This window comes from Hetaerina americana, unplaced genomic scaffold (assembly GCF_022747635.1).
Source record: "Hetaerina americana unplaced genomic scaffold, ioHetAmer1.1.p SCAF_2, whole genome shotgun sequence".
NCBI lineage: Eukaryota > Metazoa > Arthropoda > Insecta > Odonata > Calopterygidae > Hetaerina > Hetaerina americana.
The window spans coordinates 36,151,038-36,172,752 of record NW_027286763.1 but is presented as its reverse complement, the minus strand read 5'-3'; the positions used below and the strand labels follow the sequence as shown (position 1 = coordinate 36,172,752).

Here is a 21,715-nt window from a genome sequence, read left to right as displayed (position 1 = left end):
CTTTCACACAATCTTACTTCTCCCTCTTTAAAATCTGGAAATTCTTTTTCCAAATCTTCATTAAACTTGAATTATTTTCTTATTCATAAATAATAATTCATAGTAATAATGTTCTTAAAAAGTTCTTGTAACCTACTCGCATATCCTTACTAAAGATGGTGGTAATATGATTGGTAAAAGGGAATGCAATATCAAATAAATGGGATACTTAAATTGATATGTTTTATAATATTTCTATTCCTGAATAGATAAAATTCAAAAATCACTTTCTCCTAAATTTATACTGTTCAATAATACACGTTTGTAAAATATGTCAATGAATTAAGTGAAGGTTAATAAATTCCTGGAAGGCCATAGGAAAGTAAAGAAAATATTTCTTAAGGATCACTGAAGATGATAATTATGATAAAATATAAATAGTATTTCCAACAGAGTGAACAATATAGTATTAGTTTGGCAATAATGACACCTCATTAAAAAAATATTAAAGTATACCTAGTAGAGAATGCAGCAGCGTATATAACAAACACACTGAAAAAAATGGTACTCTCCACCAATTAAAAAAAGATAGTACAGAAAAATTTGATTCCTGAAAAAGTAGATATACTGTTTAAAGAGTACGTTTGGTCACCGAGTCATGTGTAAATGTCTTTTAAGGTCCACTAAGGTATCATTGGCTACAGTTAAAATCACAGTTTACTAAAGTTAACAGTGCATCTTAGTCTCAAAATGGTAGCTAAGAAATAAAATTTGTGGCCTTACTTTGGAAGGGTGATACCTACTGGGATTGAAACCAATGTGCTTTTCCAAGGAACTTTTACTAACCACAGACTGTGGATTTCAATATTAACACCACAGTAGTAGTAGTATTTAGGCGACCGACTGCTGAGGTCATTTGTGCCATAGGGGATCGACAGGAAAGGATGAAGGGTGGAGAGAAACGCCGTGTTGCCATTAGCCTACTCTTTATGAAAGGCACCTAGGGGTTTGCAGCTTAATGTCCCATCCGACAGACGGTGAACTCACTCAAAAGGCCCTCCACAAAGCACTTCAAGTAGGGATCGAGATACCTCTGAAAAATATTCAACACTGCCGGGATTTGAACTCAAGCCCTCTGGGTGGGAAGCCAGTACTATAACCTCTGCACCAATCCCGATCCTTTATCACCACCACATTATCAATATTCATGTATGAGTAATTTTGAGTGAAGTCCTTATAGAGACAGATATGTACTACAATTAAATGGCAGAGGATAGGGATGGTGTCACATAAGAACAAGGTTGGGGTGATTAGTAGCAAATAAACTAATTCCACATGCTCTATGTTCAAAGGCAAAATTCTGATGGAGAAACATAAGGAAAAGAGAACTGATAGTATATGCCAGAGGCAATGAATATCATTCAGGGTTTGACTATCCCTACCTTCATTAGAAAGCAGGGAAGTCTTTCGAAGTAACTTCCATTTTACTCTCTGTACTACCCTGGGAAATTATGACCGTGGAATAGGAAACATATTTAGTGATGTTTAATTCTTTCATAAAGTCAATTTATTTATTGGATTTAATGGATGCAAAGCATATTTATTGGCAATGGGATGTTGAAAACTGTGATGGAGGGGAGAATACTAGGCAAACAAGGAAGGGGCAGGAATAGGATAGGGATGTTGGATGGAATGAAAGAAGTATATGGGGATGAAGAGGAGCATGTTCTAGAGTCAGATATTGGGTTTTGTTAAAATGAAAAAGAAAAACTTTGTTCCAATCCACCACTTTATTTCAGGTACGACTAGTTTCGACGCTACGGCGTCATCCTCAGGTACGACCTGAGGATGTTTGGAGGATTGGAACAAAGTTTTTCTTTTTCATTTATTAAAATGAATTTCCACAAAGTTGAGGCTGAAACTATTGAGATAATTGGGTTTTGTTTTTTAGGAGAGACAAAAATGTTATTTGGTAGTTGCATCCATCCAAAACCTAGAGCAAGACATATTATAAATTATGAAATAGAGGGATCAAGTACTGACTATGGCGGATCAAGTTAAATATTTGGGGTTAGTTGTAACACCATGGGGATAACATATCAGGACAAAATGTGGATCAGCTTTAAAGAAACTCAGCTTCATTAAATGGGTGGTGGAGAAATGTAATGAGAAAGTCAAAGAGAGGTGTTATCTTGCTCTAGTTAAGCCTCATTTGCAATATTCCGCAAGTATTTGGGATCCTTAAGAGAAAGTTTGGCAAAAAGAAACAGATTAAGTCCAGAGAAAATCCATCAGATTTGTCAAAAATTGTTGCAATTAGAAGATGAGTGTGACAGGCCTGTTAGGGGAATAAGGCTGTGAGCCACTTGAGATGCAAAGAGAATAAGCAAGGCTGAGACTTATAGGAAGGCTCAGAACATACGAGTTCAACAATGACACTAAAGGAATCATAATCGCCCCACACTACTTAGGTAAATCAGACCACAAAGATAAAATAAGGCAGATAGATTCCAGTACAGATAGATACAAATACTCATTCTTTCCTCGGACAATCAGGATTCATAATACTAAGAAACCAAAGTCACTCTAGAAATATTAAACATTCCATTTACAAGTCAGGGCAAGATTAAATGTTCATAGACAGAAGGTATATTTGTAGGTACATGTGTATGTTAGTCGATAGCATATCTATTTGCATGCGTGTAAGTTAAAAGAGGTTTTCGCATGAATATTGCATTTTCCTCTGCGGGTGTAGATTTGCATGAATTTTTTGGTTTGGTATGGGGCTTTATCCTCTTTTATCGGTGGTGACCTAACAACCCCTGCCACATGCCCTTGTGGGATATTATGTAGGTTTAGAAAACCTACCTCAATCGGTAGATTACATTTATATTTATAAGATTACATGGTGGAGTATTGATTGTATGATCTTAGTCAGTAGCTTAGCTAGTTCATGGGCATGGTGATGATTGGAGTCATTAGAGCTAAAGGGCATCAGAGAATATCTGGGGTGTATTGAAATTATTGAACATAATGGATAGGTCTAAGAAATTCTATTATTTGAGCTAACTTCTGCTGTGAAATATATAAGAATAAAAAGTGAATCTAAGACTATTAAGACCTGATCAGGCTGCCGATTGCCCTATTCCAAAAGCAGATTATATTGCCGTCCACATATTGTTAATAATAAAATACATATTTTAAAAGGGGATATTTTGAACTAAAAATTGTTAGTCCTGATAAGTCAAAAACAATACCAGCTGCAATAGACAAAAGCAGAGATCTAATTGGTAGCCCAATAAATTGGTTCATGTAGGTTAACCAATATTAAATATTGGTTGAAGGGAAATCATATTATACTTATCAATTGACTGCAGTCCTGATCAATGAATAAGTACGAGGGTCATCCGGAAAGTAGTACCCGTTCGTGCCGCATGAAGTGCTGACGACGCGAGTAGCCGCTGGACGAGGTCAGATAGCTTCAGTGGCTTGTCTGCCTTCTCTGAGCCAAGTTGCGTGACGCTAGCATTGCCTGTGTTGTTTCTGTGATTGTTTACAATGTTTAAAAAAATTGAGAACGCCGCCAGTTGTGAAGTGAGGGCAGTGATTAAATTCCTCAATGCAAGAAACGTTCGCCCATGTGATATTCATCGCCAATTAAAGGAGGTGTATGGAGACAATGTAATGGACGAGTCGTCTGTTCGGCGGTGGTGTCGCAACTTCAACATGGGGAGGGGGAACACACACGACGATGAGCGTTCGGGGAGACCGTCTGTCATTACAGACCAACTGGTGAGCTCAGTTGACGAATTCGTGAGGAACGATCGGCGCGTCACAATTGATGACATCTGTGAGCATTTTCCCAATGTTTCTCGAACAATTGTTCATGAAATTGTTAAACACCATCTGCATTATGCAAAAATTTGTGCAAGATGGGTCCCTCGCGTATCTCAATGAGCTGGCGGCGAAGGACTATGCAGCAGGAATACAGAAACTTGTCACACGTTATGACAAATGCCTTAATTTGCTTGGAGATTATGTTGAGAAGTAGTTTAAAGTATCCTCTTTCAAATAAAATTTTTTATGTTTGTTAATATTTACTTTTGTGTCTTTATTTCACGAACGGGTACTACTTTCCGGATGACCCTCGTATAATATGGTTTTGAAGTCCTTGCCACGATTTCCTTTCATTAGGAGACTGATTGATGGTGTAACAATTTCTTTAGCTGGTACAGTGGAGGAAAGATTTTTTTTATAGAAAGGAAATAAAGTTGCTCTTTGGATATGATGTTAACTCAATTGACATTCAGTGGTAACATCGTGAGGAAAAGACACATAGTTTTAATACCAGTGCAGCAGAAAATATAAAGGGAGACTCGTAAGGCATGGGTATGACTCTAATCATAGGTTGTTCATCTGAGGATTGGATTGTATTAACTCTCCAAGTTATTCCTTGATCAATCTCTTCATTCCCTCATAGTTCCTTACTCATGATTCTATCAGTTTCTTTCTTCACTCAATACTTCCAGTACTTTATTTGATACTCCATCCGTTTTACTTTTATCATTCTTAGGTAATACCTGGTTTACGCTGCCTTCAATTTTCTTTCATAAAATTTATTTAGAAGTTTTAATGAATCATTTCCTTATTATGTATAACCTGGTACTATTTGCTGTCAATAGTTCTTTCTGATAGAAAGCCCCCATTACCATCCTCATTATGCTTACTATATTTCACCGGGATCTTCATTTGATAGTCATTATGCTAGTATCTATTGGTTTAATGATGGTATGTTTATGTATTTATTATTTAACATCCGGCACTTTTGGGCTCTTTGTGATCGACACCACCTTTTTGCACTTTGGCCAAAATTGGCAGGGCTAATTATGGGCGCCAGCCTTAATTGATTATGGATGCCACCTTGATTGATTACATATTCTATTCCAAAGCAATGTTTTTTACCAATTAAAAATCTATACTAAAAATGCAACTTCATTTAGAGACTTTGATTAAGACTTTTTTATAATGTTTCCGGTGCAAGTAGGGAATGGAGAGTCTAGATGGGCAGTGTTAGGAAGAGGTGTAAGGCAGGGTTGTCCATTATCACTGGTGCTGTTCAACGTATTTGTGGAGGAAATAATTAAATAGGCATCGGAAGAACTGGAGGTAGGAATGAAAGTTGGTGGGGAGTTTGTAAAATTAGTTAGATTTTTTGATGACCAAGCTCTAGTTTGTCAATCAGTCAAGGGTTTGCAAGCATTGCTGAGTGAATTGAAAATTCAGTGCGACAGGTATGGGATGAGAATCAATATTAATAAAACAAAGGTTATGCGATTTTCTAGAAAGAAAAAGGCTGAGCTAAACATTAAAGTAGGAGGGCAAAAACTAGAGCAGGTAGAACAGTTTAAGTATCTCGGAAGTGTTTTGGACCAACACGGTCAAAGTGGTATGGACATAAGGAGAAGAATTGCACTAGGCAAAGAGGCTTTCACAAGGAGGAGAGAGTTGATGACAGGGACGTTAAGGAAGAATGTTAAGAAAAGACTTGTTAAAACTTTGATATGGAGCGTATTTATGTTCGGTGCAGAAACGTGGTCGCTGAAGCAGGATGATAGAAGTAGATTGGAGGCTTTTGAAATGTGGGTGTGGAGAAGAATGGAGAAGGTGAAATGGACAGAGAAGAAAACAAACGAGGAAGTACTAGGTATGGTGGGCAAAGAGAGGGGTTTGTTGGGAGAAATCCTATGGAGGCAGGAAAAATGGATGAAGGGTATATTGATCGGTAGTGAGATGCTGAAAACTGTAATAGAGGGGAGAATGTTAGGCAAACTAGGAAAGGGCAGGAACAGGATAAGGATGTTGGACAGGATGGAGGAAGTACTCAGAGATGAAGAGAGACTTGATGTAGAGTAGGTAGCTGGATTGTGTTTTGTAAGGAGTCACAAAATATTTATTTGGTAGTCGTGTCCACCCAAAGCCTACCTTAACCGGTAATTACTTTAAAAAAATTGTGTTCAATTAACCAATCGACAGAATAAGTATATTACGACTTTACTGTATCAGAAATAGATATTTAATATTCAATAGTTGTTCTTGGCCTTTAAAGCACCTGAAATTCTGTTGAGCCTAAGGCATACCTTCTACAACACACCAATTGCCACTTATTAGGGAAAAAGAGAGATGTGGGTTGGTAATGCTTTCTGTCTGAGAGAGAAATATCAAATAATCTGATAATGACATGACGATGACATAAAGCTCTGAATTGTTTAACCAGCTCAAAAGCTTACCACACTTACCATTTACTGTTTTTTGCTCCCGCAACCCTTGAAATACAAGGTTCAATATGATAAATCTTTATAATTGCAACCTCATCTGTCTTATAGTTTGACAGAGAAAAGTGAAATCCAAATTGGTGATGTGATACACCCTAGCATGTTAACCAGTGAAAGCTTAAGATAAACAAAGTTTCTCTCTTGGAATATACTGTGTGAACAAGAGGTTATTTGAGAACTACACATTCTTTTTAGTGATTTCATATAGCGCTGTGTTTGACTGCCATATTATGTAATCTTAATTATAATGCAGTTAATGTTATGCAATACTTCTGGATAAAACTATATCAAAAATAAATTTGCATGCATTTATAATTCTTGAAAATATAATAATGGAGGCATTTTAGTAGACTAATTCAGTCCCCATACATTACCTATTCATGCATACAATAATTTAGATAAGTGTCAATATTTTAGGGGATGCCACAAGAGAAATCTGATAACTCATACAATCAACCTGCTCGATTGGCCTACTATATAAGCTGTAACATGTGAGGCATTATGTTATACGAAGGAATGTACTGTTGTAAGGAAATAAATATTCATTCACTCATTAGACTTCATATTCTGGACTACCATATCAGTATTTACTATGCTATTTTAAATTAAGACAAATACCTTGGACCAATATTTATTATCTATATACAACTTCTCCAAATTACATTTACAAGAATAATTCATGAGCCATTTTAATGCATTATTTATTTAAACATTTTTATTCAAGTTAACTGAACATATCTAGAATACAAGTATAGAGGACATTTCCCAAATATACAAAGGAAAAACATACCATATGGCTTAAAAATTAACCTGAGGCCGGTAGTATTTCTGAAATTTGTTTGCATTCATTGAAAGCTTAAGCATACTCTTTGCTTGAACTTTTTTCATGTACTGGACATCTCTGGCTTTCCTGAAACAAAAGAGAAAAATGAATCACAAATTGGCATAAGTAACTCATTATATTATGATGCCAAACAGGCAGTAAAATAATTGTGCATAAAAGTAACTCATTCATTATTAATTAATTTCGAAATCCATTGCTTAACTATAAAACTATTACTATGCCACATAATTTGAATCGTATAAAATAAAATTAAGAAGAAGTGAAAATTAAATAATAGGTATTATTGGGAAATAGGCTATTACATCTTAAGAATTGAACCGATTAGGCATTTGTTAAATAATGAAGTATAAAAAGTGACATATTTGATGTTTTCAGGAGCCAAAATACACATATTTGATGCACACTAAGGTCTTTCCTTGTTACTTTCCAAACTCTGCTCAATTTGAGTGATGTTCTCTCATTATTCAGGCCCTTTTTGAATGTGTGAGAGATTGTTTTCCTGAGTGCTTGTGAGTATGTCACCTCTGTGCTTGTCCCTGGCGTGGAATTTATTCCGCTAAACAGTCACAGATAGTGTATATCTGCCCATAAACCAGGTATCCTTTACGGAGTCCCTTCTACTCTGTGAATTATCCCAATTAGGTTTGAGTGTTTAGGTCTGTAGTTGGTCACTGGTGAGGAAGAAACATTCCCGCAAACTACTGCAGAAGGGTGTTCTGGATGAGAGATTGCGGTCGGTCACTGTCGTGGAATTTCTTTTCCCACAAGCCATCACAACAAAACATTTTGGTTTTCACTACTGAACAAGGGTGCTAACGTATTACGGCCATAGGAGTTTTTATTTTATTTTATTAATTTATGAGGTCGTAGAGCTCAAGTTCTTATAGACAATATTCATTGTGTGTGAAAATATTAATGTTGTCTGAATATCTACATGTAGTTGTAGTGTGTGAGCTTTGCTGTGTTCTGATTCCCATTCTTTAGCATTGTCTATTTTCATTTTTTTATTCAGAGAAGACCTTCCAACATTAATCACCTGATTCCCTCATGCCAGCTGCATTTTGGTCAGCCTCTTTTACTTTTCCATACTGATTTATAATCTAAGGTGTACTACTTTGGCAATCTTCCTTCTTTAATTTGCTATATATGGCCATACCATTCAAGCTGTTTTTGGTGAATCTCATCAGAAATTGAAAGGGATACATGCATGACTGTATGAATTCTTTCATTTCAGGTCTTTTCAGATACTAGCTGACCACCTCAAAAAGTTCATATCAGTAGATTTAACATCTTAACATTTATTTCCTTCAGCTGCCACACTGTAAATCCATATTTGTAAAAATGTTAATTATGGCATTGCATATTAGCTGATTATTTCTCTTAGATATGTTGTTACCCCCACGGACACTATTAATTTGCACAAAAGGAACTAAATGATATTAAACATACTGCATTTTTTAAGAACAAAAACAGCCATGGTATTTTGCCACTACCAGAGTAAAAGAAGAAATTCTGGAGAGGCCCATCTAGTGAACTTGGAGGTGTTGAACAATTACAACCAAAGATAGAGAAAAAAAGTCAAACAGAATTATCAAGATAATTCAAGAATAAACTTGAAAAATTAAAACAGAGTTAGCAGATTTTGTGGAAGAAGGACTTACAGCAATTCAAAGAGTAAGATGTATATACTTACAACAATGCCATTAGATACAGAAAGAAGAAAAAAAATCCTTAGCACAGAACATAACCTCAAAATTAAAAGAACTCTCTAAGTTTAAATTCTCTTCTGAAAGCTAGGAAAAGATTGTCGAAGCTCATAAAAAATATTGAAATTCATGGAAATACAGTGCTACAGGAAAATGTTTCTGTCAAATATTGAAAGGAAGATAGAGAAGAATAGATAGGAAAAATTATTTCCGCCACTGCTTTAATACGTAGAGCAGCAAGTTATTACTCAGTGCATCTCACTATTTTGACATGTGGGATGGGGTCAAGGATAGGAAAGCCTTTTATGGATCCATAATGGTTAATCGAAAGTAAATAGGTTTAAATGGCTTGGGGATATTGTGGAAATACTCTGCTGCAGGTGAATATGTAGATGCATTATTGGAGACATTGGGCATCAGTGATAACGACAATATTTGACACTTTCGGTGTTTAGCAATAGAATTGTGACGGCCTTAAGCAAATTAAGAACACACCAAGTTGTAATTTACCTACGGCCAAATACCTGGGGTTACAATGAACCTAGTATAGTAAAGACAAACCTTTGCAGTGCTTCTGCTGAAGTGATAGCACACCCAAGCGATTTATATTGTGCAAGAACACGATGAATGCTTTTTTGAGGCATCACAGCTCTGTTTGGATTGAAACTTTGCCTATAATGGAATAAATTAACACAAAATTTAGCAATCGATTTTCTAGACAAGTTACCATGGGTTAACTTAGTCTGTTACATTCTCATTCATAATAATTAAATTACAATACTCTATGATATCACCAATCAACTCTAAATGACGCAATCTAACCTGTAATATCTCATTAGAGATCGATGGCCTATGACAGCTCCAGACGGTAATGTCAGTGTGAAGTCCGAATCATCCACGACAATGGTCACTTCCTCATCAGAATTTTCTGAGTCAGTAGGATAACTAGAACTGTAATCATAGAAATCTACGTATTCTGCCAATGCCTCTCCTTCGTGGAGCATTTTGCAATGTCCTTTATCAATCATATGCTTCCTAACGGCTTCAATGGAGTAGAATGTTCTTCCTCGCGTGTTACACCAGAGACACATGAATCCTTCTCCTACCTTTTCCCCTAAATATGATATGAGACCATTCATATCGGTTACATATTCCACATCAGGAACAAAAAAAGAATGCGCTACGGTCATATGCTTCAAATTTTTTTCTAAATTACAGCTATGATGACTGCAGAACAAGCAATCATTAACGGGTATGGCGTCACCGCTGATGTCTTCCCATTCATCAGAATCAACCTCTTCAATTTCAGAGTCAGTTGATATATCTAAACTTTCCTTGTCCGTCCTAATTTCACGGGCAATCACAATATCTGTGGAGTAATTCTTCTTGGTGTTCTTGCTACCGCTTCCACTGGCTATTTGGGACTTTGAATGATCATTACTTGAAGCAGAAGCGCCGACGGCCTTCATAGGATCGCTCACAGAATCTCGATGTCTTTTTGAATGCAGATGATTTTCGTACGAATTGTTATTATTAAATGTTTTTTTGCAGTAGTTACAATACACTGAAGATTCTTTGCTTTCAGCTTCATCTTTCTCTCTTTGCAACAAAACTCTTCTCTGAAATTCTTCCGCAGTAACATGAGGGAGCTCAGCAACTCTTCGTTTTAAATTATAACGATGCCAATCAGACTTATAGTGCTGTCTCTGAACTTCAGAACTTTTGAACGCCACCCTGCACGCTATACACGTGTAAATCTCCGTCTTGGTAGACATCATGGTGAACTAATTTAATCGAAGTTCAGTTCACATTAGTCGAGCAACAACATCCACTTCGGCACCACCAGCTAAAAATATTTTCACGGAAAGTATGTACTCTGCCACAATTAATTGCTTGCAATTATCAAATATTTGCTAATTCCTAGACTCCAACCTGCAGAAGGAGATTAATCTTTAAATATTTGAAGGCAGAAATTGCTGAAATCAACAAGGCCAAATATAAAACAAATGACGACAGTGAACCGGACCAAGTAGCCCGGTAGAAATGAACGCAAGGCGTATTTGTTATTATTTCAAAAATTCTTAAAATATATAGGTGTTGCGTGAGTGACGGGGAATGTATGTGGATGTGTGGACTATAGTTTCTGTTTTATAATTATTCTCTTCTGTAGCACAATAGGGTTTTCACAAATAGGTAATTATAAAAATGTTCTTTGTTTAAAAAAATTCACCCATAGGCATTATGGATTAATTATAACACTAGGAAATGCATTGATCGGATATTTGGTGCTGTGAACAAAAAGCAGGTCAGATTTACTTGGAGGCATAGTCTTCCTTGTTGGGATATGGTGATTTGTCTTTCAACACAAGGAAATTCTGGGGTTAATAGGGATGACTAAGTCACGCAGCCGTAAATAACCTGGTATAACTCTGCCCAAAACTAATTCCTAGTTGTTTTGGATAGCGACACTCAATTCGGGCGGTATCAAACCAGCAGCGGAGAAACTCCACCGGTGGTGAGCGGTTCGTAATAGCCTCTTTTCGATTTTTTTAAAAACCTTTCAAAAATGTTGATATTGATCTTGTTTGTTTCGAAAACGATCAATCCATTTAGTAGATAATTTAGTTTTTCCGAATTGGAAAAGATACTAATATCCTTGTTAAAAATTCCTGTGAGAAATTTGCTACTTTCAACTAGATTAGCGGGATCTACTCATTTTCATTATGATATATCGATAAACAATTGTAAATCAGATGAGCATTATATGTGAATTATGCAAATTAAGACTGCGACATGCTAAAACTAACTTGATATAACATGATCCTATTGCATCGGACGGGACATTTTCACATCTCTTAAATACTGCCAAAGGCTAATTTCCACCAGATTATAGTAGAATCTCTCCGAATGCCTCCACCATTCTTCAATATTTTTGCAGGATCCTGCCCTGTCCAGCAAATTTCAGCTGAAAAAAACAGGAGCACTATAACCACTAAATTCTTCCAAGGCCTTGCTAGTTGCCTGTTACACCTTACTGGCTCTTGTTTATCATTACTATTATTACACCGATTGGGGTAGCTTTTGAATGTACACAACTTACGCAACGATTTGATCTTGATTGAGGCCCTAAATGATCTGACTGGAATTTAGTTCAAGCTTGTACAGGTTCTGTCCCAAAATGGTACATTGTACTTTGATCTGAAATAATCATTTTCCCCTAATGATTTCTACTATTTTGGGACAGACTATGCATGATGGTATGGGTACCTAATTGTATTTTCATGATCCTTTCAGACTTCCAACAAAGGTTACTTCCCTCCTTCCTCCATTATATCCAAGATGCTTCCTATTCTGCCCCTTCCTTGCTTGCCCAACACTCTCTCCTTTGGATTTCTCCCAACTATCCCCTCATCTCCCCCACCATATCTATTGCTTACAAATTTGCTTTCTTTTCAGTCCACTCGACCTTTTCCATCCGTCTTCACACCCACATATCCAAAGCCTCCAATCTTTGCTTATCATCCTGCTTCAATGACCATGTTTCCAAGCCTTACAAAATTAAGATCCATTTCAAGGTTTTGACCAATATTTTCTTAACATCCTTACTCAAAGCCCCTGACATCAACCTTCTCCTACCTGTGAAAGCTTCTTTGCCCAATGCAATTCTTCTCCTTGTCTCTACTACTTTGACCATTTTGGTCCAATACACTTCCGTGGTTGGTAAACTGTTCCACCTGCTCTATGCATTTTATTTACTTATTTAGCATTAATGAAAAAACAGCACTTTTTGACCTTTTCATTGGACTATTAACAATGATTAATGTAACAATGGGCATAATTACAAACTCCCAAGCCCAAGGCGGAGGGAAACACACCCTGCTGGAAGCAAACCGTAACCTTTGGGCTGGCAGATGAGGACATTACCCCACTGCCACCAGGGTTGGCAACCAACACTCTATTTTTTGCCTTCCTATTTTAACATTTAGCTTGGCTTACCTCTTCCTAGAAAGCTGTGTAACCTTTGTTTTATTTACATTTATTCTCATCCCATGTCTATTGCTCTGACGTTTCAATGCACTCAGCAGAGTTTGCAACCTCTTGGCTGACTGACAAACTAAAGCTTGATCATCTGTAAATCTAATTACTTCATTCCACAAAATCAGACTTGTCATTGTATACATATATATAACCAGGAACACATGCAAATTAAACTCATGTATTCCAAATTGTTGGTGGCCAAACCACCTTCCTCTGGGGAAAGAAGAAACTGAGGAGAAAGTTTCAAGAGGAGAGGATGAGGATACTGCATGGAAGGGGAAGGTGGGGAAAGGTTAGGAAATGTTGGATTGATATGGAAGCTTTTGAAATTGGAGGGAGGATGAAAATATCTGGAGATTGGGGTAATTAATGTCTGCTATTGATTCCTGCCTCATTTCAGGATTCAAGGAGCCAGATGTATGCCTGTTCTATTGTTTTGAGTTTGAATGGAGAGTGGGAGGGATTCTAGAATAGAGACACTATCATATCTATCTAAAGGAGTGTTATGTTTGGAGGTGTGTTCTGAGATTGGGAGCATCGCAGCCATGGAAGAATTCTTGCAAGAGGCATGGTGGTTATTGATCCTAATATTTTTGGGTGCGCTACACTGTCCAATGTAGAAGGCCGGGCATAGTTAGCACTTCAGAAGATAAACTACATCACTGGAGGTGCACGAGGAGTAGGGAATTGATGTGAGAGAGGGATGGGATTTGGGTTTTCAAAATAGGCATATTTTGCATCTAGGTTTATTACATTGCATGGGAGTGGATTTGGAATTGGGGGGATTTAATGAGTGGCTTGGTTGATTTGAGGAGATTTTATAAGTTAGTGGGGCATTTGAAAGTAACTGAGGGACATTTGAGAAAAAAGTTGGTGGTGTAGTAGTGGTTCTTGAGGATAGAGTAGAGGTTTTTAGGATGGATCTAAGAGACTCTTATGTTAGCAAAGTAGGTTGTACAAAATGAAAGGGGGTGGGTTTCTGTATTGGAGGAAAGCTTGGGAGTGTAAGCGTGTATTCGGATTCTTTTGCTTAGGAGGGATTCAGGATAACCTTATTGGAGGAGGGAATGGTGTAGGTTAGAGAGGAATTTATCCAGGGAGTTGGAATTATTGCAGAGTCTTTGTCCTTTTATGGAAAGGGAATAAGGAGCAGAGCATTTGGTGTGATACAGGTGACAGCTGTGATAGTGTAAGTATTCTTGTTTGTTCATCGGTTTTATATGTATAAAAGTGTGGAATGTTTTGTCTGTTAATGTTATATTTACAGCAAGGAAAGCGATTTACGAGGATGAAAATGTAGATGTGAAGGAAACAGAGAATGAAGCATTGAAGTCAAAAATGAAGGTTTTCAGGGATTCAGTACCACCAGCCACAGTAAAAGTTTCAGGGCTTGTTTTAACAGGGACTCTGTCTCTGCAAGACCAAGAAAGAGGTTTGCATAGGAAGGGCTGAACCTGCTACCGATGGCACAACCCTTGATCTACAAGTAGATGTTATTTATGGTTAAAGGAGGATGAATTAATTATGTGTAAGGATGAAGTCAGAAAGGCTAAGGAGAAATTTAGTGCTGGATATGTGTAGCTTAGGGCATTGTGAGAGGTAATATTGGAGAGCAGAGAGACCTTCTAAGTGGGGAATAAATTCATAAAGGGATGTGGCATCAATGGTGGCTATGGTAATATTGGTATCTTCAATGCTATAGTGTGTCTATTCAAGCATCCCTCCCACACTTCGACCCTCTACTGAAACTTAAAACTATAGAAGAGGCATATATCTGGCTCCTTGATTCCTGGAATGAGCCAGGAATCAATATGATAAACTAATTGCCCAATATCCAGATATTTTTATCCCCCCTCCACTCCCAAAACCTTCTGTATTTCCTTATCTATCCCACAGTTCCAAACATTCCCCTCCTCATTCTTCCCCCCCAACCTTTTCCTCCCTTCCCCTTCCATCCAGCATCCTCATCCTCTCCTCTTGAAACCTTCTCCTAAGTTCCTTCTTTCACCATTGGAAGGTGGTTCGTCCACCAAAAATGTGGAATAGGTAAGTTTCATTTGTCTGCGTTTTTGTTCACTGGCGATATATATAAACATACGTGTATATACAGTTGATCTATGCTATGCCCAGACCCAATGAAACATCGCAACCAAAACAACACTGTTCTTCTGTTTTGTGTTCTCTTTCCTCAGCCACCAACTTGTACTTCCGAAAATTCCCCCAACCCTACACAGCCATCCCTCTCCCCAAGGGTAAATAAATTCAATGGTTCTATGTGGTCGCCTCCCCCCCCCCCCCAATAAACCTGGACCGGACCCAATGCTTAGTCATAACCAAGGCACCACCACATCTTCTTCCTTTGACGGAAAAAGCCATAACCATCAACTTTGAAGCCCTGCAAACTTACCCCCTCTCTCCTCTGTCCAATGGATATATATTAAACAGCTGTGTGTGTCACTTGTACCCGTTAATGCTGCTAGTTAGTGAAACGCATTGTACTGTGAAATAAGGTCTGTGGAAAATTACATACTCTTTTAATTTGGACAAACAATTCCATGAAGTTAAGCCTGAAAGTGTGAAGTATGTAAATGAAATTTGTCCTGAATGGTTATTTTAGATGAAGAGCTAGTGGAGAAGTTAATAGAGTAAGCATTTAGGCATTGGGAAAATAATCCACCATAAATGGGATTCAGTGGTGAAAATACAATTGCTGGGACTCATTTGTTCTACTAGTTGTGTGTGGAGGTGAGGAACTTAGCTCTTTCAGTTTTTACCTACAAAGAAAGTATATATGAAGGAAAAATAATGGTTCCTAATTATAACCCTTTGGTTTGTTGATAGGTCTGGGAGAAATATGTAATCTGATTTTATGGATTTAGATATTAGCGCGTTTATCATTTAAAAGTAGTTATACATACGTTACTATCTGGCACACCTAGCTGCCAGATAGTAATGCCTATCTGGATTGTCTGTGGAAAAATGTCTGGCTGAATTTTATCTTAATAGCAACGTAAATATATATAACTAATATCACTTGTGTACACATTAAAGTGCTAAGTTAATTTGAGTTATTTTAAGTATATTATATGTATCATTGTATTTTACATTACTTTACTAGGAAAAGAAGCAATGGATCATTCTATGTACCTATCCAATGTAAATTTCAATTGTAGATAAAAAGCAAAACATTGCCTGATATAGGAAGAAAATAACATTGACTGTAGCTTGAAATAAAATATTATGCTTTGAATTGACCAACAAACAGCTGACTAAGCAATACAGGAAAATAATTTGTAGCAATTATAAATAAAGTAAAATATACTTTATGATGTTTTATGTAAATTAGGAGTTATAAAGAGCACTTTTACTTTCTTACTGTAGTTTCCCTCCATATATTTTCGTTTTTTTCTATCCTGGTTTATATTTATGTTGCAGATAAACAATTGTACAAATGAAATACCATAATCACTTCTAACCTGACAAGATTTAGAAAAGGGTTTTCCTGGTGGTTAGAGCTGGTTATGAACCTAACTGCTTGAATTAATACATTCCCAGTCATTTTATGTATCTTGCATGCCCCCAAAGCTTTTGGTCATTGCTTGGGTGACTTTGAAAAATATAAATTAGGGCAACTCCAAAGTGGGAATGCTCCTCAGGAACACATATTTTAAGTCTCCGGATTTGGAAAATGTTGTTGTATGACAATTCCAAGAAATCTTACGGTCAATTTAAAACCCTAGTAGCATGACAGAGAATTAGTGAGTATCCGTGAAGTATATTCTGTTTTATGCGGTAATGAAAATCCAAATTAGATATCGTAAATATGGTAGGTTCCATGTAATCCAATCTTTATATCACGCTTTTGCAGACTAAATATAATTTCCTGTCATTCCAATCGAATGGCGTTTTAGCATTTGGAAATAACTTAAAGTAATAACCGATCAATTATCAAAGTAAATGCTTGGAGCCACTTTCAGGCTTAAATCCTGCGCAAATGACCTAAGCTCTCAGTTGACTCCCCATTTACTACGATTACAGAAATCCCGCCATTCCGTCCTTGTGCTGCTGGTAGTGATAAAAGAAACCGATAGGTGTTGCTGGCGTAGCCTATCGATCCTACAGATTTGAGAGAGCGGCGCATGTGCGAAGTGATGGTGGCGGATGCCGGCTGGTGGTCAAGTAATCGAGCAGTGGGGTGATTCCGCGTGTTACCGGCATCCGTTGTCTGTCAAGCTGCAAGTCCTGTTATTTGAAGTTCAGCGTACCTTCGTTTGACATTAAAGGGAATCAAGGTAACTAGTTAATTTATATATTTTGATGTGGCTAAGAATATTATAATTCCCACGATGTTGGCCCTCAGTATAAATTCTATGATTGGCTCCCAAGCGTCGACATTCGTTCCTGAAAGACTTTGCAAATTGTGATTTCTGTGATAATATAGTAATTCTGTCAATTTTAGAGTTTATGCTCATATACTTTGGCTACGATTTTTATCAGAAGGTTCTTGAATGGAGTGCTGTGTTAAATTCCGATTGCTCGATAAACATTGCTAATTATTTGTGAGAGGTCTGTCGACATTGGTTGTATTGACAACATGAGTGTTTAATTGGAGGTATTAGGAGATCGGTTAGGGTAATATTTTTCAACATTCGTCATGCCATATTTTGGTTTTAATGTTAGTAAACATTGCCTGAGCTGAGATAAGAGTTCGATCGTCGTAACTATTGAAACCCATAAACGTACGTGAACATTTTTGTGCCTGCCAAATGAAGTGAATTACGATTTGTAGGATGTATTTTAGCTAATTTGTGGCAATTTTTTATATCATGAGATCATTCTTTCAATGCTCTGATGATATTGTGGCACTACTAAATTTTAACCCCATTGCAAATTAAATGATTACGGCATGACTGTTAAAGTAATGATATGGAATCTTCGCCGAAACAAGGCCAGCTTTCACGTGATACAATAGAAGCCAACGCCCACTTCCCATCGAAAATTAACATAATTTGTTGCTCTAACCATAATTTAGCTGAATGAAAAAAAATCATGTTTGGATTTTTTTACATGTGGATAACACACCTTTACAGAGCAGAGTAAAATCCACATCTTTAACCGTTTTGTTGCATAAGTGGTAGTCCAGAGTAAACTACTTCTTGGTGAAGAAAAAATAGTTTTCTTTAGAATCATTGCGTTATTATTAGTGCCATGTATATCTATTTTCGACACATCTAGAATGCAGTAGGTACGCAAGGTGTGCATCGTTACAAGCGTACGGTCGAGTCGCCAGTCCTTGCTAACTTATTCATTTCGTTCTGCCCCTTGCGTTTTGTTATTCCATAACGTCGCCTTCCTTCAAGCATCACATCGGGTGAGATCTGTTGTCCAATCGGGAAAGGAGGGAAGCGGAGAGCTCCCTCTGCCATGTGCCTACTTCTTCCATCCCCCTCCCTCCCTGGCAATGAAGTCATAAGGCGTTGTGTTACCTTGAGAGAGAGCGAAAGCAAGGGAGAGAGAGGAAAGGCGGGAAGGACTGTTGAGACCACCTCTCACAAAAGAGCGAAGGAAAAAAATTATATGCTATCCAAAATAGGGAACGGAACTGAACAGTCGTCGTTGTGCTAGGCGGTAACTTCCGACGTTAACCCGAAGCGCAGCGATGATTCAATCTCTTAATTTGAGTGCAGGACGTGAAAAAACATCAGCATTGTCTGTTGACGGAATCATTTAAGCCGCACTGTTGAGTAGCCACAGGCTTCGAATCTCGCCGACAATGCTGTTAAAGTGATGTCGCAGCTGCAGTACTAGATAGAGCAAGGCCGGGATGCGTCGCAGAATGATCTAACTCAAAGGTATATGAATTTGGCAAAAAATGATGTAGGAATTTATACTCGTGTGCTGATTTCCTGAATTAAATATTTTAATCTTAAAAAGCGTTCGTTGTATTACAACGCTATTGCGTATAGAAATGCGAAACGTGCGAGTTTCGTACAGTTTTGGCCGTCGGCTGAATAGAACTCTAACGCAAGTATGTAGAAATAAATGTGACCGTGATTTTGGGCGGAAGAAGTTCACGGTCTTCGGCGTTATTTCAACATATGGATGCTGGCACCTACAACTGTATTGGTGCACTATAAAACATTTAATACGATAACTTCTTTAAAAATTGTTTAGTTGAGTCATAGTAGAAGAATTCTTGGTTTTAGACATGGCTGGAAGAAACCTGTTGTTCCAGCAACAGGTTTCGTAGACCTTACGCCTCCTGGCTAACATTCTTCGTGTTGGCCCATTTTCTCCACTTGTTGCAGTCGTGTATGTTTTCAAACCCCTCTGCTCTCTCATCGATTACTAATCATTTTCGGAGGGAGTTAATAGTAAGCAACGTTGCCTGCATTTCCCCGAATTCCATGTCGGAACTGATGTGTGAACCTGTAACCTTCGGGTTAATATTGGGTGCGGCTGTGTTTGATTTCGTCGTTTTTAAGAAGTGACACATATTTTAGACAATTTGTTGAATTAATTCACAGTTTAATTTCCTCCCAACCCATGATAAATTCGTGTGGTAATTTTGCGAATCCTAGCCTTGGTTTAATATTGGGGTAGGTGTAATGTCTCTCCGTTTACTTCAAATTTTAAAAGGCTGCACGGAGAGATAGTAATATTTATTCATGGCATTGTTAGTGAGCGTTGTGCATTGGATATGCAAATGTATACATTCAATACGCCTATCTTCACCATGTAATGTAATATCAAGATGACAATTTATTGATTATTGTTGGTATTTTTTAGTGTTAGTTTTTAAAGAAGAAACAGAAATATGGAGTCACTAATGTGTTGACCGAAACACATACCCATCACAGTGATGTGGAATAACATGAATGACAGAAAGCACATGGGAGAATGTCGATGTTGAAGGCGCACAGTCGTAAAACTTATAAGGTGATATAAAAAGGATTAAGCATATGTGAAAACCCTTAAGCTAGATAAGGAAAGGTGTGTGCCTCGATACACACTATTATTTTAAGCGTAAATCTAAAGCTGAAACGGAACATATCTACCATTGTCTTTTTCTGTCGATGCTCCCTTTTAAATTTCTGCCAATTCGCTGCCTCTGCCATTCGGATGATCGATATTCAACGACTTGTGGATTTTGTATTCCTTGATACCGCCCTCACTGATTATAGTTTTTACTGAAGCGAGTGTCTTAAAATTACGTTAACCAATAATATATTTAATTTAAATGGAGAAGCGAGACAGCGCCAGCCCACAAAAAACTCAGAGAAATACATACAAATGAAACTCAAACGTATTCCAAATTATCGGGGGTCGAACCACCTTCCTCTGGGGAAAGAAGGCACTGAGGAGACGGTTTCAAGAGGAGAGGACGCTGGATTGAAGGGGGGGAAGGGTAAGGTTGGGAGGTGTGGGAGTGATATGGAAGGTTTTGGGGGAGCGGAGGGGGAATGAAAATATCTGGAGGTTTGGGTAATTAGTGTCTGATATTGACTCTGGCTCACTCCAGGAATCGAGGAGCCAGATGTATGCCTGTTATATTGTTTTGAGTTTGAATGGAGGGCGGGAGGGATGCTAGAATATGGACACTCAAGCATTTATCAAAGGAAGTTATATTCGGCGGGGTGCTTTGGTATCAGGGAAGAATTCTTGCATGAGGCACGGTAGTTATTAATTCTAATATTTGAGGTGTGGTGCACTGTCCAATATACAAAAGTATCGGGAACATTTTCGGAAAGGTAGATTTATTTCAGTTATTGTGACAAAGTCTCAAAATTCTTTGAAGTACATCCTTTGAGCGTCGACACACTTTTGCCACCAGTTTTTCCACCACTCGAAGGCTCCCTGGTTGGCGGATTCCGGAAGGTCCTTAAGGGTACGCGTGCAAGCTTCTTTGACGGCACTTAGGGCCCCATGGTGATGCCCTTTGCGGGAGAATTTCACTTTTGGCAATAGGAAATAGTCTGCTGGTGGCTAGTCGGGGCTGTAAGGGGTTTGGGACATCGTCGCTTCGCGTTATATAGTAGGTCTTCGCAAGCAGACACTCGACTCTGCTTTCGGTCGTCCGTCTAGATTTTAGGAACGAGTTTAGCGCAGATATTTTGCATCGGCGAATTTTTAGGGATAATGGTATGCACTGTCATCTTATCAATGCCATCTGCGATCATGCGAACACTTAACCGACGGTCTGAATTCAGGACTTAACGCGCACGGCAGGAAAAAATTGTTACCGATACTATGTACGTACCGTCGAAATTATTAATAAATAACGCGTGAGTGTGTTCTTTTTATATGTTCTTATATTGTTTGTTGCTGTCTTTGTGATTTGTGATTGTCTGTTGAAGTTTTTATATATATGTGTGTGTGTTGTATGACACACGCTGTATGTTTGAGAAATGGTAGTATAATAGATATAATGTAAGTCATGATAACAGATGTCTCTTGCGGATAATTTCGGTATGAAATTAACTTTGAAATCAAACTCGCGGGACATGAAATTTTAAATTTCTTGAAAAAAAAGTATGTTCGAGGAAGTACGAGTTAACTGGAATATATTATATGATGCCCATAATTGAGGATTATTCAACATTTTCTTGTAGTGACCTCTCGAATATGACGTAATGGCTTACCTAAACTCATTGTAATTGCTGCTCTTAAATGTAATAATTGTGTGTCCTTGCACCTATCATTACAAGATTAAATATAAGCGAGTTTTTTATCAGCCTTTTGGGTATGTATCTCTTACTTATGTGTGTCAACCCAGAATGGCCACACCTATTCCGAATTCTGAACCTCCGTTTAAT

The 21,715-nt window shown here is 37.7% G+C and overlaps 2 protein-coding genes across 2 annotated transcripts in view; one reads left to right on the top strand and one right to left on the bottom strand.

Annotated features, from left to right (window-relative positions):
- Positions 1-6,934: 6,934 nt before the first annotated feature.
- LOC139687532 (cytoplasmic 60S subunit biogenesis factor ZNF622) lies at positions 6,935-10,829 on the bottom strand. Its single transcript, XM_071584733.1, has 3 exons — positions 9,684-10,829; positions 9,423-9,533; positions 6,935-7,221 (listed from the first exon to the last, which is right to left on the bottom strand). Exons 1-3 carry the CDS (start codon positions 10,637-10,639, stop codon positions 7,110-7,112), a joined length of 1,179 nt encoding a protein of 392 aa, XP_071440834.1. The 5' UTR covers positions 10,640-10,829; the 3' UTR covers positions 6,935-7,109.
- A 4,093-nt stretch (positions 10,830-14,922) lies between these two features.
- LOC139687742 (3-hydroxyisobutyryl-CoA hydrolase, mitochondrial-like) overlaps positions 14,923-21,715 on the top strand; it is a 41,128-nt gene continuing 34,335 nt past the window's right edge. The window contains exons 1-2 of the mRNA XM_071585010.1: positions 14,923-14,945; positions 16,938-17,191. The gene's annotated coding sequence lies outside the window, so the exon portion shown is untranslated. The remainder of the gene's footprint in view (positions 14,946-16,937; positions 17,192-21,715) is intronic.

What these genes read in the sequence shown, in the direction of transcription:
- LOC139687532 (XM_071584733.1), bottom strand. Translation starts at nt 10,639, where the DNA reads ATGATGTCTACCAAGACGGAGATTTACACGTGTATAGCGTGCAGGGTG. An exon ending in TCTCTAATGAGATATTACAG is followed by an intron (nt 9,534 to 9,683) that starts GTTAGATTGCGT and finishes ATTCCATTATAG; the next exon opens with GCAAAGTTTCAATCCAAACA. An exon ending in TCAGCAGAAGCACTGCAAAG is followed by an intron (nt 7,222 to 9,422) that starts GTTTGTCTTTAC and finishes CTTTTGTTTCAG; the next exon opens with GAAAGCCAGAGATGTCCAGT.